General features: G+C 37.2%; 1 protein-coding gene across 1 annotated transcript; it reads right to left on the bottom strand.

Annotated features, from left to right (window-relative positions):
• Window positions 1-1,703: 1,703 nt before the first annotated feature.
• LOC113075972 (allograft inflammatory factor 1-like) lies at window positions 1,704-15,372 on the bottom strand. The gene is made up of 6 exons (XM_026248619.1): window positions 15,214-15,372; window positions 14,955-15,016; window positions 10,764-10,830; window positions 8,636-8,677; window positions 5,997-6,159; window positions 1,704-3,125 (listed from the first exon to the last, which is right to left on the bottom strand). The coding sequence occupies exons 1-6, from the start codon at window positions 15,236-15,238 to the stop codon at window positions 3,038-3,040; spliced, it is 447 nt and encodes a 148-aa protein (XP_026104404.1). The 5' UTR covers window positions 15,239-15,372; the 3' UTR covers window positions 1,704-3,037.
• Window positions 15,373-18,200: the final 2,828 nt, after the last annotated feature.

The raw sequence follows: 18,200 nt of genomic DNA, 5'->3' as shown, positions 1-18,200 counted from the left end.
TTAACTGTGTGGAGGAGGTAACAATTACCTTTTTTAAACATTGTTTCACATTTATAGATACGCTGTATAAAGAACTGAATTGTGTGTGAAAACAAGGCCACTTTTATCTGTAATGGAGAAGTCTAATGAGGAAGTGAACTGTGCCACTGTGTTTACGCTTGTGAAAAGGTCCTCTGTACTATCATTATCCTGGAAAAAACCCAGAATAACTTCTGTTTTTCAGAAATGTTAACAAAGACAGTTAAGTGAAGTGGTTTACAAAACCTTTTTTAAGCAAAAAGGTGAATATGTGTTTTTGCATATATTTTGTATCTATAATTGAAGAGGTTTTCATTCCTGTCTTGCGAGCTTACATTGAAAAACCCCACACAGCATAAAACAGGGTGGCACAAACTAACCCTAGAGGTGATATCTTTTTGTGACCACTATCATAACCCACAATCAAAGCATGTTTTTGAACAAATGGTTGACTTCACACATGCTAGTTTCACAGAATATGATCATGAGTTATTTATGTCCAAGTGTGGGTTATCATGGCTTCCGTCATTTCATACATCTATGTGGTTTCCATTATGACTGCTTGTACATTATTGGCTACACATCAAGAAGGCTCCTTACGTACTCAAGAGACAACTGAAACTATATTGTGTTTACAGAATCATTTTTTTGAGCTGGATTAGATTATTACTATGATGTTTCACATAGGAAATCAAAGTAAACACATATTTACTTAGCTTAGTTTACTTCTAGACTTCTAAAGGTTTTTATTTATTAATAGACTACACTACCATAAACAAAATTTGAGATTAGTAAGAATTTATTTAAATGCATTTGTACAGTGATATAGTAAAAGATTATTACAAATTTAAATTGTTTTATATTTTAATATATTTTAAAATGCAAATTTTTCCTGTTATGCAAAGCTGGATTGTCAGCATCATTATTCCTGTCTTGAGTGTCAAATGATCTTTCACAAATCATTCTAATAATATGCTGATTTGGCGTTCAAGAACCATTTCATATCAATGTTGAAAAGAGATGTGCTGCTTAATATTTTTGTGAAAACCATCATATATTCCTTTTATGATTATGAATAGAGTTCAAAATAACAGTATTTACTGAAATAGAAATCATTTAACATCATAAATGTCTTTGTCACTTTTGATTAATGTGTCCTTGCCAAATGGAAGTAATTTTTTTTCTTTAAAATACATAAATCTCACTGACCCCACACTTCCTAACACACACAAACCCTAACCTCAAATGAAAACTCACTTTTTTAGTATCATTAACGTTTGTAAGAGTAAACCCACTTTAAAGGTCTCACACAAATTCAGACATACCTGAATGTCCCTAAACTAAGGTTTTGTCACACATTTCTGGGGGATAATTATATCCAAGTACACACACACACACAAGAAAAAATAGTTCAGGTGTAACAGTAGGGTATTTACTTTCTTTGGTGTTTGCCAAAAAAAAAAAAAAAAAAAAGATATTACAAAAGGTTTACAAATGCCTCTGCTAATTAATATACGGACAAAAAGTAACTAAAAAAATAGCTCATTAAAAATATGTTTCTAATAAATAGCAATACAGTGCAGACCTCAATTCAAACTTCGCTGATTTGAAAAAGAAAATAAAAGCAGGTCAATGAAGATAAACTTGAAGAGAGGCACAGAAATAAAACCCACAAAAACATGACATATGACAGAAACAAATAGAAGTTGCTTTATTTGAAGTTGAAGTCGGAAAGCCACACCTGCTACTGCTGACATGGCAAAATGTAGTTTTCCTTACATAGCACATCTTATAGAGAGGAAACCTGATGAAGCCAGTGGAAAATTAAATAGGAGGACAAAAGCACTACTGGAATACTGGAATATTTGCATCAGAGCTGCACAACGCGGAAGTCTGCTTGGGTTAACACTGACAACATTTCCAAGGACTCCATCACACAACGACATTCTTGGAATGTCTCAAAATGCTACTCAACAGAATATAAATTCCAAGCACACATACAAAAATCAGTTTTTTTGCTTCACCCAATCTTCACTCAACCTCTGTTACATCAAACTGCGTGAGGCACTTGGAAAGAGGGGGTTCAAACTAATATGCTGAGGTTTATTTAGTAGTGACTAAATAAATCCTGCTGTGGATCTAAAAATCTTACCTTCAACATCATACCCGATTTAAGCAGGAGAATTTATAAAAGCATATCTGCACAATGTGCACTTAACAGTGTGCTTATACAGTACAGTAATGTTACAGATTATTACAGTCACGTGGACACATAGAAACTGGTTAAAAAAAGAGACTGAAGACTGTGGAAAGTAAAGAGGGATAGACAGAATGAGCAAAAAGTTTAAGGAATGAACGGTAGTCCCTTTTTGCCTTCTCCCTCACTCAAATCGCAGTTTTCTCAACTCCCTGCGCCTTCCTGAACAGAAATGTTAGAAAGGAAATCCTGCATTTAAAAGCAGAACAAGCTAAATGAAAAGCTTTTTCATGGCTGAGCACTGAATGAATCCTAAAAGAGGCTCACGCACATCTACAATGTCACACTTTAGGACACGCTGTTAGCAAAAGCTAACAAAAGCTAAAAGAAGAACGCATCAAGCGAATATGACTTAACTGGCAAACATGAACATCTTAAAATAAAATAAAAAATTGAATCACACATTATGGGGAAGACGAAAAATCTTGATTCTCAATCTGAATTCTTAAAATCTGCCTTGCTAGACTACACACTAAACTTCACCTACAAGATTGGTGCTTGTAAACACTATTCAAAAACACCTTTTTCATATAAATATATACATTTGTTTACTTATAAAAAGCCACTTTGCACTTCGCCTTCCTCACAGCAAATATATATAGACATCTCTCACTTTTTTCCTCTCTTATTTTGTCTATGAACTAAGATTTTCCCTGGACCTTGGCAAAAAGATTCTAGGTAAGGCTATAGAAACCTAGCCCCTAATGTTAAATGGGCAGGATTTGCGATGAAGGGATGGCAATCAAATCCATCTCCACTGGTCTATGGCAGGCTGGTGATGTCACGCTTGGGTGGGGGTCCATCGGGTTTACAGCTGGTCTCGTTAGCTTTGTCTTCAAACATCATAACCCTGTATGAGTGAAGAGAGAAAACTCATTAAGTCATTATCTAAAATAGCAAATCTAAAATATCTGGGGTCAGATATATGTATTATACGCACACTTTTCATAATGAATTTAAAAGAGAAACTTAACTCCTCTTGCCACTTAAAATGTATTCATTTTTTTAATCATTTTAAATTTTATTATAAAGCACTTTGAGTTACAGTGGTGTACAAATGTGCTGCATAAATGTGACTCAAATTGACACCTAAGACTGGTTTGGTGGTCCAGAAAGTTGAAAAATAAGCTTTCCATTGATGTATGATAGGACAAAAATCACCTTTAAAAGTTGTCCAAATTCATTTTTCATATATTTACAATAGGAAATTTACAAAATATCTTACTGGAACATGATCTTTACTTCTTATTCTAATGACTTTTGACATAAAAACAAAAATAATCCTCATATTTTGAATTTTGAAAAAACAAAAAACAAAAACATGAAAATACTAGAAACATGAACTAGAACAAATACTAAACTTTAAATCATGTTAGCTTTGCAAATATTTTTTTATAAATGAGCTTAATCTCCCTACTACTACAAGGGAATTTATTCAAATTAATTGTAATTTAGATAAAATATTTATATTGTAATTATGTTATATATAATATAATATGATCAAAGGTCAACATTTTATTATGCACATTAGACACATTAGTCCTATGCATCAAAGGATAAGGCTTCTATGTCCAAATAAAAGATATTTAAGAAATTGAACAGAGTTAAAAACGCTGGCTACAAGCAATCCTAGCTTCCCACCGAGTACACTGGTACAGAGAGCTAGAGAGAATAAGTGCACTGTAAAAGACGAGTAAAAAAGAGATTGGAAGTTTGGGAGTTATGAGAAAAAACAGAAAAAAAACTAACTAAATAACTGTATTTGATCAAGAATTTATGAATTAAACATTAGCAAGCTTGACAGATATGTGGATCACTCATCAGAAAGAAGCTGAAGGTTATCAAGACAGCGATGGACGAGTGCGGAAGGTTTTAATTCAAACATGTTTGTTTGTAGCATGTGGATACTCCGTATTGATTGGATGAATTCACATTTTTTAATCATTTACTGTACAGGTAGTAAAGCTCAGGATGGCAGAAAGTTGTCAACACTGTCCTGTCCTGTGATAATTCAACTTAAAAACGGAAGTTACAGCATATTCTTTCTGTTTCTGAAGGAAGTACAATCCTCAGCTTCGCCACAGTAGAGAGACGCTGCACAGACAAGTCAGTCATTTAATATAGACTTGGGTTAATTGGAGTGTTCCAATAAACTACGATAAAACTATTCTTCTAGTACTGTGCATTTATTTTTCATTTAATATCGATTCTGAACAGAACTTTGTGACATTTCAAAAAAATAAATACTTTAGCCACAAATTTCATCATGAAGCAAAGGCGGAGCGTAGTTTCTGATCAGTTGAGCGAAGAGCGGGAAATGCTCTTGAAACGTGGTTATGACTAGTTTGGTTTACCAAGGCAAAGAAGCAGACAACTTTAGCATGTAACTCAAACGCTAGTTATGCACAAGAATCATACCACAAATTGTGCAATTACTTTTCAAAATGGCCAGACAAACCAAAACCTCCATGACTCCTCCATTGGCTGTTCAACTTCTGTAGTGTCAAACCTGAGCACTCGGTGTGTAAGAGACTTCAGAAATTCAAAAGCCTTGTGAAAAATAGCTCAAGGGAGTTTCAACGAATCATGAAACTTGCGTTTGTCACAAACAACCCAATTCTCTTTTCCAAACTACAGCCATGTTTGTCACTAAAAAGGAAAAGAAAACAGGAAGTTGAAGATTTTGTGTATCACTTCCATCAAGAGTAGGGAGGTGTTTAGCGGTCACCATTCCTACTTGGATGTCCTCCATCCTTTTTTTTTTTTTCATCGACAGCCACAATTAGGGGAAAGCTGTATCTCCTTCCCCACCCAAGAAAATGTGTGGAGTTATGTCATTGTATATACAAGTGTGTATATACAAAACGGTCATTAAAAATCTTAATATGGCACAGTTTGCTTATCTTAAAAGTTTTAAAAGCTTTATTCAACAGTGAAAAGCCGGGTTTTTTAAATTAAATTACAAAGAAATAATGTACAATAAATAAAGTTTTAGGTAGTATAATTTTTTTGTAAAATATTACTTTGTCAATTTTTTCCCCCCGATTTCATTTGATAATTGCAATATTAACAATTGACAGCCCCAGATTCATATTATCAGTCACTCAAGGCTGTTTATTTAATGACTTGGCTATCGATTTAGTATTGATACTGAGGTACCAGAGGCTTGTACTGTACTAAAGCCAAATTTCTGGTATTGATCCAACCCCTTTTGTGTCTCATGGTGATGACATCACCGGTCACAGTGGATCCCTCTCCCACTGAAAGATAATGGCACAGATATGCTGATCCTGCACTGGATGTGCTGACAAGATTAAACACACGCCAACATATCTAAAAATAGCCCGACTGTGTCAAAGCACTCGCCAGCAGGAAACAGCCAGACAATTCTGCATAATACCATTTGCCAATATTAAAACACGGTGGAGAGAGAGAGAGAGAGAGAGCGCATGCATGACATCACAGAAACATGTCTATTGACGTTTTATTTTTCTCTATATTGTATTACTATATTATTTATTATTTGTCGATTCTCTTTATTATTTGTTTTTTTATAACCATAATGATATGTCTGCACTATGTTGGTACTTTCTGTTCTGGAAGCTCCTGACACCAAGACGAATTCATAGCTAATAAATCTCTTTCTGATTCTGAAACACATACATAAACACACACACACACACACACACACACACACACACACACACACACACACACTTACAGTTTAAGAACAGCTGACCGCTTGCCAAGCATCATTTTCACAAAGTCCCTGTAGTTGATGGTGTCGCTGACACCTCCTGTGACCTCGGAGATCATCTTCTTCATCTCCAGGTGAGTCTTTGGCACACCCAACTTCTCCATCATTCGCTTCAAGCCCATCATGTCTGAAAAAGAAACGCACACATACAGCCGTCACACAAACAAACAACACTGAACTACTGCAAACAGACTCTTACAACTTGACCAGCAGATCCCTAATACAAATGTTTACCAATGAACTAGTTAATTGATGAGAGGTCAGTGTGTACCTGTGTATTTGTTGAATATCTGGCATTAACCTTGTTGAAGGGCTGCATAGTACAAACACAGTCTGATGTCACCGGATGTAGGTTTGTGTTTTTAAGTAGTAAAAAAAAAAAATTCTAAATAACGCTTACTTTTTTTGTGTGGGAGTCCATGAGAACATGACACCCCACCCCCCACCACCCCATCATAATGCTCACAGAAATGCATTTAAACTTGCATTGTGCTAACATCCTGAAGATAACACCCGTGCATGTTGTCAGGGCTGATATAACACCAAGCATACTACCACAGATAGAGTAGAGTTACTCAAAGCTGTCAGTGTTCATCTCCCCACATCATTTGCATTGGTGGAATGATTTTTTCCTCACGGTGTATTATATTTTTGAGTCCCACTTTATTACAGCACACCTCTCTTTCATAAAATATGCTTGCTATCACAAACTACACATTTGTACAAGTATCCCATGAATCGCTCTCTAAAGTGCCCTTATTTCGGTGGCACACACTCCAGCTGTTTGGATTTACAAATCAAGAATAAGGGCCTATGCCACTTTCCTTTCATATTACGTGTGCAGCCCTTCCATTTGCATAAAAAAGACATATTATACCTGTCTGAATGAACTAGAATAGGAAAACAAGTACAGCTCGTCTAATTTGAACTCTTGAGTCGATTCACCCTGAAATTGGAAACCGTGAGTTTTCAGTTTCAGAACAGCTGGACAGAGTTAGTTCAAGCCACTCGGAGAAGGTTGACTGAGTTTAGTGCCTGAACCACGACTATGAAAAGCCATGATCAATGTAGCTCCAAAATTAAGATTCACAATTGCAACAGCTCCCGCCAAAAAGACTTCTGCATACTACAGAATACGTAACTAATTCTAAATCAATGTTATCAGGTGAAAACTGGAAGAAAAGTAATTTATTGAACTAATACTCATTGACAGATGAAGAGGAGATGGCCACAAAACCAATATTAAAACCCAACAGGGGAAAAAAAAATAATTTTGCTTTTGTTTTTGTAGAACATAAAGAGGACCAAATAAACTGAATAAATTGCGTTTATTTAACAGCTGTGGTGGTAGTGGTTACAGCATACCGTATTTTCCGGACTATAAGTGGCACTTTTTTTCATAGTTTGGCTGGTCCTGCGACTTATAGTCATGTGCGACTTATTTATCAAAATTAATTTGACATGAACCGAGATAAATGAACTAAGAGACATGAACCAAGAGAAAACATTACCGTCTACAGCCGCGAGAGGGCGCTCTATGCTGCTCAGTTCTCCTGTAGTCTACACTGAAAACATAGAGCGCCATCTCGCGGCTGAAGATGGTAATGTTTTCTCTTGGTTCTAAATACATGCGACTTATAGTCCAGTGCAACTTATATATGTTTTTTTCCTCGTCATGACGTATTTTTGGACTGATGCGACTTATACTCAGGTGCGACTTATAGTCCGAAAAATACGGTATATCTCACACTACCCTTCCATCCAACATCCTTCCATTCAACAGGCTACAGTGATCAGCTTTATTTTTCAAGGTGCGATGCCAAGAATGTGCGTGTAATCAATGCATCCAACCACACTGGAAATACTTGTTATGTTATCAAGTGAACGCCATTTAAAAATGGTACCATTCTAATAAATATGGCAAAATAAATAAATCAGAAATGCATCATGATGCAATCATTTTTTTTATATTTGTATTTGAAATAAGGCAAAAATATCAGCAATAAAAGCAATTTTTGCAGCTTAAGTGAATGAATGAGGTATTTAAACATTGCTTATGCTTTAAAAAGGGGGAGGAGACCGAACGAAACTGTGGGTTTATCGAAGAAAACCTGCTCCCGACCAGGTTAGGTTCACATTACTATGATAACTTACCAAGAGGTTTAGTTTGTCTTTTATTGGAACTGAAAACACTGAGTTTCCCTTTTCTGGGGTTAACAATCTCTGAGTTTAAAACAAAATCTATTTTCTGGAATACACTCCCATTCTACAATGCCAGCTTTATTATAGTTTTCTTTCCCCACAGCAATTTGAATATTTTAGGGCAACAAACTTAAAGATATGAACCCCTCAAAAAAAAAAAAAAAAAAAGTAAAAATGTATTTTTCTTTTTATTTACAATTGTTTTAATCTCTGGCTCTGGTCATGAGTCACTCCTACTCTTTCTACAGCACATGATGGTGACCTTTAAGTTGGTTACAGTCGAGTTCTTATGTTTCCCATCTGTCATGTGTGCTATCACCTACACAGTGAGCATGACAAAAGAGCCCTTCCACACGAACACTCACAAAGTCTTAAATACACATGCACACATACACACTTACCGATATCCCCCTGATCGTTCAGGTCAAACTCAGCATATTTATCTGTGGATTGTAAAAACAAGTGATATTTAATATTCAGACAAGAACAATTCAAACACACACACACAACATCAGTTGCAGCATCTAGAGGTCAGGCATGTGACAGCTGCGGTTCAGAGGGAAACAACAGAGAGAAAAACCCAGCATTTCCGAAATGAAGCTTATTTCACAAAGGATGGCCGGCTCATTCTGTAAATGACGACATCTAGTACCAGATTTGGATCCTTGTCCTATTTGACTTTGCTGAATTATTCTACTACTTCCTCCCAATGTCTTGTTTCATTCTCACAATGAGGCTTCTGTCAGAGCGGACACACTGACAGTGTAACGGAGTCACCGTGAGAGGAGGCTGATGGGAAGGAGAGGGTTACAATGGCCCCTATGAACACAAACACAGCCTGTTCACCCCTGAGCTCAATGAGTGCGTGTGAAACAGAGCTGGCAAGAGAGGTCATCTGTTGAAATGCACTGACACTTGCCTAAATGTAACTCAGAAATTTCACTGACTGAATCACTCTCTCTCTCAAAATGACTGTTTTGGATGGTGATCCCTCTTATTCCTAACACCATTCTTTTTCTCCTAACTCCCTCATTTCATTTCTGTTTTTAGGGCAGCGGTGTACACACAATAACATTAGTGGGCCAAACCCTGCAGCAAGTGCTCCGACTGTATGTGTGTGTGAGCATGAGCCTTCATTTCAACCATGTCAAGAGAAATCTCAAAGGTTTGGTGCTCCTCCTGTCCCCTTGTCCTTTTGACTTCTATCCTTTCCATCTTTCCATTTTCTCACTCTGTTTAACAAGAAACCACTGAAACATTCAGAGACACTTAACCCCTTTAACCTGATCACTGCCTCTTGATACTGACTCACAAACCCAAACATGCACACTTGAAGACAGCTGGTAGTAAATAATTCAGAGTTCAAGGAGGCCCTTGGGTCTAATGTCAACATGAAACAAGTCTTGCAATCCATAAAAAAATAAAATAAAAATCATATATAAAAAAATCTGACATATTTATGACTGAAACAGGATATTCAAAGATGGAAAAAAGTAGAGCTGACTAGATTTGATTGTGATAATTGGGCTTTACATGTCGAAAACGAGACAGAGATACTGCTGAGATGTTATGGCTGATAACCGATAAAATAGCTTATAATAAAACTTCACACTATTTTGTCTAAGTGCATTAACCCATTCAAACCTAAGATCAGTTATTTTAAAATGCTACAAGTGAATGTAGGCATAACAACATAATAAACATAAGAAAATTTATATTAATTTTGAGATTTGTTAAGATTGCATGTAACTGTTTTTAAAGAAAATAATGAGCATTAGTCCAAATGTAAAAAAACTAAAATTATAGAGAATTTCACTGACATCGTCAATATATATGTTATTACATTTTGATAAAAAGACTACAAAGAAAAACATTTTAACTTGAAACAACACCAATCAATTGCGCACAGTAAAACCCAAGAATGTGTTAAAGTAACGGAACATTCACACAGGGCGTGTGAATTTCTCGATTTTAAGTGCCAATGGAGGTGTCAGCCAATCAGATCGCCTTATGCAAATACACTAGCTCAGGCACTAGCCAATTGCGGTCCAGTGTAATTGGCTGTTGTCACTATGACAATCCAAGCTTCAGACACGCCCTCCGTCCAGCATAGAGCGTAAATATTGACTTTAAACTCCATGGCTCATCTTTTGAGAAACATTAACATTGGAAAGAGAGGGAAGATGACTTCCAGATTCAGGTGGTTGAAGTTTGCATGTGGGCTTTCAGAGAGAAAAGCAAAAAACCACACTTAAGCTTTGACCAAAAGGCTCAGAGGACTGTTTGTTTACATTCCAGTTGTCCTTTCCCACACACACACACACACACAAACCGTTATTTCCCTCTCCCACAAGAAGCACATGTCCAAAACCATAACAACGAGGGGGCAAGACCAGCACATTCCTGCATGACCATATGGAGAAAGCAAGTCCATCACACATGCACAAACACCCACTCAAGCTCTCTTAGCATTCATGCCACAAACATGTGCACATATATTTCAACTATCCTTTGGCTTGCAACTCTTACTTTTAAAAGAATCCAGCTTCTCTTGCAAATCCTCTTCATCCCGGTACTTCTGATCTTCCATAAACTCCTGCAAACAAAAGAGAGAAACAGAGAGTTAGCATGATCTCTGGAACAGACTGGGTGGATGAATGATTATCCTCTCTGTTCGGCTGTGCATGGCAGACGCCCAGAAGAGGGTGAGCAAGCATGTGTCAAATATCAATTCTCCACCATGAAGTTTAATTCTCTAGAACAGTTTTGATGCCAAGGACACCCAAATATCCACTTCCTTAAACACAAAGACTATATATTGTCATGCACATGAAGAGCCATGTTTGTGAAAATTTCCCCACTTTTTTTTAAATTTGGTAACATTAATGTTGAACTGACCAACAGAAATCTTCTTGGCTTGAAAGTGATTTATGTGTGAGCGGTGTACTCTATTGGCAACAGATGTTTTTTGCCCAATACATTTTGCTAATGTGACCGCACCTTTAGTGCCAGTCAGAGGATAAGCATGCTTCATAGATCCAGGCTGCTCTCTAGTCTAGCCAGCAATAACAAAAAACTAACAAACAAAAAAACTAAGTCCTCCTGTTATCAAAAAAAAAAAAAAAAAAAAAAAAAACCTGAACAGTGCATGATAAAAACACGACAAACAACACAGGCCGGTTAACTCTAACATCCTGGTTGATGATCTGACAAGATTCTTCAGAAGACCCATAAAGCTAAGATTCACATGTGTGATAGACTTCACTATCAGCGATACCATCGAGTGTGTGTGCGTATCAGGGAGATCACACACTGTGTGGGTGTGTTTGGAAGTGGATTTTAATTACGGTTGGTGAGAGATACTGCGGACTAAGTGAAGGAATATGCTGCAAAAGCAAACAGCATGAGTGTGTGTGCGTGTGTGTGTATCTATAGGTGCCCAAGAAGCATAAAGAAACCTTGAACAGTTAATTATGACTCATGACGTCTTCTTGTCTCTGCCTCTTTCGCTCTAACCCAAACATACTAGAGGGAGTAAAAATAAGCTAGATTAGCAAGATGTGGTCAAGTCATGATACGGTTTTATAATTAGAATATGAAAACTGCACTGTGAGGATCAGCCCTCTTGAGTCATGCTGAGAGATGAAGAGCACGAGTACTGCCCCCTACCTCAGGCAAGTCATGACTACACATCAACATTCCTTCACACCAGAACTCGAAACTGGGAGTCAAAATCATTACTCTGAATATATTTTACCATGTTATGTAAAATGTGTTATGCTCTTGAACATTTTATTGACCCTTTTCCTGAGAATCACCTCTACACTGTGCATATAAGTGCTGCAGATGACACTACTGGGCCGGTGTTCATGTGACCACATCAAGCTGTCCCTCCTACCAGCCACGGTCTACATGAGAGGGGGAACAGCAGCTCAAATGCCACTGCTGCCACACTTCAATCTCCGTCCCACATAATGGGTCCATTCATGTTGGATCACAGACACCTGTTTCCCGTCTGAGGGCACAGAGACAGCCGGCCGCGGGGGGGACACACTGCCTCTTATCACATCAAAGAGGGCTGATCTTAAATATTAGCTTTAAAATAACACTGCTCATGAAAATAAACCTCTTGGGATTTTCATAAAAGGTCCGGGTTTGTTTAAAACGCCCAAGATGAGGTCACCTCGCTTACTTAAATATTAAGAATGTCATTTTTTAAAATACTTTGTTTAATATGATTATTGTATCCAGTATGCTGAACGCCTTAATCCTGTAAACATGCTGTTGCAGTACCGAAATGATTGTTTGAGAATCTTGGCCCCGCGAAACACACACTGGACAGTTAGTTTCAATAAACTGATAAAAAAAAATATATATATATATATATTTTTTTACAGTTATTTCACGCCATAATGTAATGACTTCGTTAGCGATGATGTAATGATATCAAGTCTATGGTTCCGGGCAGAGATGAAAATAAACATTAAAATTTAATCAAAGTCAGTAATCATAACTTCAGTCAGTTAAAACATCATTAGGGCTGTCACTTTTTATTCGATATTCGAATATACATTCGAACATGACGTGAAATATCCGTAATCAAACTATAAAGAAAAATATCAGTTTTTTAAAATACCACGTGTAGCACATTTTTTACCATCTATGATTAGACCGTTTGTTTTTATTTTATTCTTTGCCATCTTATCCAGTAGAGGGCACTCTAGGCGTATTGTAGCGTAGGCCCATGACCAAATCAAGCAAATAATAGCTAGTATCCAGGCACGTCTGTGCGCTCCGAACATGTGTTCTCCACCGCGGGGAACATTGTACATAAAAAGAGAGCCGCACTTAATCCAGATCAAGTTGATAGACTGGTGTTTCTTGCAAACAATATTAAGAAATGAATTAGGCTTGGCTATATGCCTTACTCCTGCTGCTGTTTAAGTTGTCACGTTATTGTTTGTGCCTGTTCTGAATCGTTTTTTTATTTATTTTTTGCTTTTTTTCATTTAGCCTAATGTTGCGGGATATGCATATGCACCCAAAAACAGTAACAGGCAGTATTGTGCATACGAGGATTTAAGTCTTGAAGATATAAGTAAATAAGTAAGACATCCACGCAGAAACCATAATTCACTTACTATACATAACCCATTGCGATTTATTTGTTATTATATAAACATTCATTTCGCAAGATCGCCCCTCATTAAAGTCCTCGGTTTACCTGCGCTCATATCATTAGCCCAGAATTTGTATAAAAATAATAATAAAACCAACCAGGTCGGTTCAGTCATGTGGTGTCAGTCATAGCATTCATGTACTGTTTGGTGTCTTCATGCTGAATCACGCATGCGCAGTATCATCAGATAATCGGTTCTCATATCGGACTTGTCTGAAAGAAACAGCCATCGGTTCAGTGTACTGGTGATCCGAAAACCGATGAAACCGGTTCTTGACTCGAGAACCGCTCTAACAGGTGTAGTGTAATCTAGCCCGCTTTCACCCTGCCAGATTACGCACCCCCTAGTATTGGTAGGTTTATGAGTAGGTGTGGGGGAGGGGATAGGATTAGGGTTGAAATTAGGCAACCAGGTATCGACTTCAATGAAGGGGTGCATAATAAAAGAATTCGACCCAACCCTGGTATGCTGCATGCACGGTCAGTATATCATCAGATAAAACTTGTGTGCATCACTTCTATTTCCTACAAACGAAATATGCGAGTGTGTCATCCTTAGTTAGAATTACAGAACAGACAATTCATGAATCATTCCTCATTCCTATTAATCCAACATCCCTGACAAACCCATTTAGCCTATAACCTAACAGAATCTTCAACTGAACAAAGTACACCGATTATATACATTCATCTTAGTTTAGAAGATAAAATATTTATCACATTTTCTGACGTTTAACAAAGTACTCGGATAACATGCTTTTCGTCTTCTTTTAAGAAAAAAAAAAAAAAAAAAACACGCACGCGCAATATCAGCTCATCGGGTCTCAAATCGGACGTGTCCGAAAGAAACGGTTCTCGGTTGAGTGTACGGGTGTTCCGAAAACCGATGTGGGCGTGTAACGTCCGGCTCGCTGCACACATGCTGCTCTGCTCCCGTTCATTTTCAGTTCTCTCTTCACAGCAGTTCAGTCCGTGTACTGTTCGAGTAAAATAATTACTCCGGGATATTGGTTTATTTCGACTTATGTGACAAATTAATCAGTGATTAATTTAAATCATTTGTGGATTAGTGTTTACTGGTGATGCGAACCGTTTCAAACGATTCAGTCCGATTTGATGAACTGGTTCAACCGGTTCACTAAGAAGAACCGGTTAAATCGAACCGAGCATCACTAATTTTTAGTTTCGTGCAGCATTAAATTAAAATGAGGAGAAAATCCCGCCGGCCTTGGCAGCTCAGTAGGTTTTGAGACACAGCCCTGCTCTGGATTGTGAAATGATCCGCGGCTTAATGTGGTCGAACTGTCTAACTAAATTAGGTCATGCTGCTGTAAAGTCGAGCTTAACAATTCCGCTGCTGCCCAAAATAACATTTAACAGCCAAGAGACCACAGAGAACAAGAGAAGTAAATGAAAACCTTACATGTCGAGACAAAGCGCTTGGGAACATCCTAAGGGTGAATGGAGGCGGTTCAATGCCAACGAAATAATCTTGCCTCCCTAATGAGACAATAATAATCCGTCAGCGTGAGTTTATTTACCTTATTGATTTCATCCAACTTCTCCCTCTGCTGTTCTTTGAGTAACCCGAAGGCTTTCCCGCCTGAAAAATGAGACATAGGGACCTTAACGTTACACACCCGTCTGGATGTTTTATAAGCCTGTTTGGTTCACTTGCAGGCATGAGATAAGGACAAGGCACACAGAACAAAAACAGGCTTTGTGCGTAACGTTATAACGAATAACAAAGCATCGAATCGATTCACTCAAAACAGACCGGCGGCAAATGATTTAAATTACCTTGTAAATTTTGGTTGGAAGGCATGCTGGGACGGTCGAGGGGTGTCGATGAAGGTAAAGAACGAAAGACACTGGTGTTGTGTTGGCGCTCGCTTGCGTTTTAATGTGGGGGAGAGAAACACACGCTTCTTATAGGCGCAGGTCTCCCTGTGATGCGCTCTCTGCTCGCCAGATATGCAGCGCCACCGAGCGGTGAAGAGAGGCAATGCAGGCTCAAATGACAGCGGGGAAGCTCCGTTGTTCTGCGAACCAGTGTTCTTTCATTGTGCATATAAAAAACATATAAACCTATTTGTAAATGTATTACCCATATATACACACACATAAAACGCCTTCCGCGTTCCAGCCGTGCTCAGCTCCACTATGTATAGTAACTGTTATAGCACTTTTCATTTAGTCAGTTTTGCACGTTGTATTGCAGAGCTGGGTTTTTTTTTTACTTTCACTCCTGTCTTATCGTTCTCATCGTTTCATTTGTAACTTAGAAACCTAACTTCCTGTAATTACTACTGAATGCCTCATTCAGTTCTGCATATTTCATATTGTCTGTCACGGTGCAATTGTGCAGCTGTGAATAACTGTACTTTTTAAACCTTTTCACTCTTACTAGAATACATATTTATATAAATTTTTCTACTTTTATTTTATCTCGTCGTTCAACACATTTCGTTTTCATGTCTCAGCTTAAATCTGATTTTATGTCTACTTTGGATCTGCAAGTTAGAAAATAAAAATTTCTTGCAAATACTGTTGCATGCTTTATTGTTGTGCAGATTATAAAGTCTTACTTGATGTGTGTAGGTTTCATTAGAGAGACAGAGGTTTTAATTTTGTTGCTTCCAATGATTTGCCTTTGATTCTACAGGATAGTTGTTTTAATAGCGGTTCTCAACAGCCTTTTATATTTTGTGTTAAAAACGTTTTATATTCTTTATAGTGTCAATGATCTATCAACATTACACATAGGCTATAGCTTTTTAATTATTTTATTTTAATTTTTTAAAACTATTAGTGACTATAATTTATACAGATATGACAATTTATGAATGCAGTTTTGTGTGTGTGATGCAATATGGATGTGTGTTATAGAAGTGTTCAATTTGATTGTCTGTTGACAATTGGTTTGAAATTAAAGTTACGGAAGGTGTCTCTAGTCTTGGGTTCAATGGGGTTACTATACTAGCTCAGTCAGTGGCTCAGATAACAGATCAAAAGCTCAGTTTTCACATGAAGCAGCTAATACAATAAGCCACGATACATCAAAAATGAAAGCAAGCAAACAATGGGCCATGCAGACATGTTGATAATATATTCAAAATAATGGAAAATTGCAACTATTCATAGCCAATTCCTTTTGTGAGTATAATTTATGAACAGATGGATAATAAGCACAAAATAAATATTTAATATGCCATGTTAAATAAATAATATGTTGCATGTCAACAGGCTTACACTGATGATCATAATGCATGATCATACTCTTGAAAACAGCATGACACACGGTATATTTGGTTTTGATTTACTGACTTTTAAACATTTTCAGTTTTCAAACATTGGGTACAACAAACCAGATTAATTTGAGTACATGGCACCCCCAAGTGGCAAAAATAGACCATATCTTGTAAGGAACTCCAGTTAGTCAAGGTTAATGGATGGTAAAATTGCATTATTACATTGCAAGTGAACTTCATAATGCCAGTCTGATTACAATTACATCAACCTGATGATTTAAATTCAAAGTGCTACAGTTTATAAATGCCACCACCTGAATGTTGACTCTTTAACAATAAAGTAAATAAGTAAAGCCACTCTGTATTCACAACAAATTATTTTTTTTTAATAAAGAACCGACATTTTAATGTGTCATTTATGCTTATAGGGTTGGGAACCGAGAACCGGTTCTTATTCAGTGTATTCAGAAGCTGCTAATACAATAAGACATGATACATCAGAACCGGTTCCGTTTCTGTTTTTTTTTTTTTTAAAGAACCGTAACTGTGAGCAATTTCTAAGTATCGGTTCCGAAAACTGTTCTGGAGCGACACGTGACCCAACGCTGTGCGCAGCCTCGCGCCGGTGTTCTGATGATCCAGCGTTTCCCGTAGAGGATGTCACAAACCACTCATTGCATCACACCGTCTCCTGACTGCATTATCATTTGTAAAATAGGGGCTTTATCGAGTGTGTGTATACATGGGTATAAGTATAACAGTTTATATTTTATTCATTTAGGGAAATATACAAGTGTCTCCCTCAAGGGACTATTTGGATAAGCAGCTTACTTGAAAAGCAAAATGTTACTGATAGTGTAAAAAACTTAAACTTTGAAACACATTATGATTGATGGACTAGTATTACTCAACATTATTCACTACCTTCCAGCAACGCTACATTCAATAAAGGTAAAATAGTAAAAAACATAATAATAGTTCATTTAAATGGAGAAGGAATTGTAACCTGAACATTTGTATACTGTAATATATGTTGAATTTTGACATTGCCAACCTTTAAATTAAGTTGACAGTAAGTGATAAACAGCATTGAGCAGTTGTGTATTGTGCATTTTTCCTTTTTAATATTTGTTATGATTTTAATGGAACTGGAATCAGAACTGGAACCATTAGGCAGAACCGGAACCGGAAAATGTCTAACGATTCTCAAACATTTATAAGAATTGCTTTTGTAACAAGCAGGTGAAAGAGGAATTGAGAGCGAGAGGGAGAGGGGGATTTCAGAGCTTTGTTCCTTCCATTGTTTCAGATTCAGTTTCAGAGGTGGTTCACTTCTTTGAGCTACCTCAATGTCTCTCCAAAAGACTTGATGACTGATAAACTTTTTCCTCCCACCGGCTCAGTGGCCTTTTTATGGGCATGTTTTAGGGAAGTTCTGGGCGATGTCTTTCAGACTGTCTCTTTCTTCTCGTATCTCCTGCAGGCTCTGTTCAAGATTTTGCAGCTGTTTCTCTTGATCATGAGCCTCTGAATCTT

The sequence above is a fragment of the Carassius auratus genome, chromosome 5 (assembly GCF_003368295.1).
Source record: "Carassius auratus strain Wakin chromosome 5, ASM336829v1, whole genome shotgun sequence".
Taxonomy (NCBI): domain Eukaryota; kingdom Metazoa; phylum Chordata; class Actinopteri; order Cypriniformes; family Cyprinidae; genus Carassius; species Carassius auratus.
Note: the sequence above shows the minus strand (reverse complement) of the source record. Positions and strands in the feature narration are given on the sequence as shown.

Coding starts and splice junctions, on each gene's coding strand:
- LOC113075972 (XM_026248619.1), bottom strand. CDS start 15,238: ATGCCTTCCAACCAAAATTTACAAG. Junction 10,831..14,954: donor AGTTGGATGAAATCAATAAG/GTAAATAAACTC, acceptor TTTTGTTTGCAG/GAGTTTATGGAAGATCAGAA. Junction 8,678..10,763: donor GAAGCTGGATTCTTTTAAAA/GTAAGAGTTGCA, acceptor TACAATCCACAG/ATAAATATGCTGAGTTTGAC.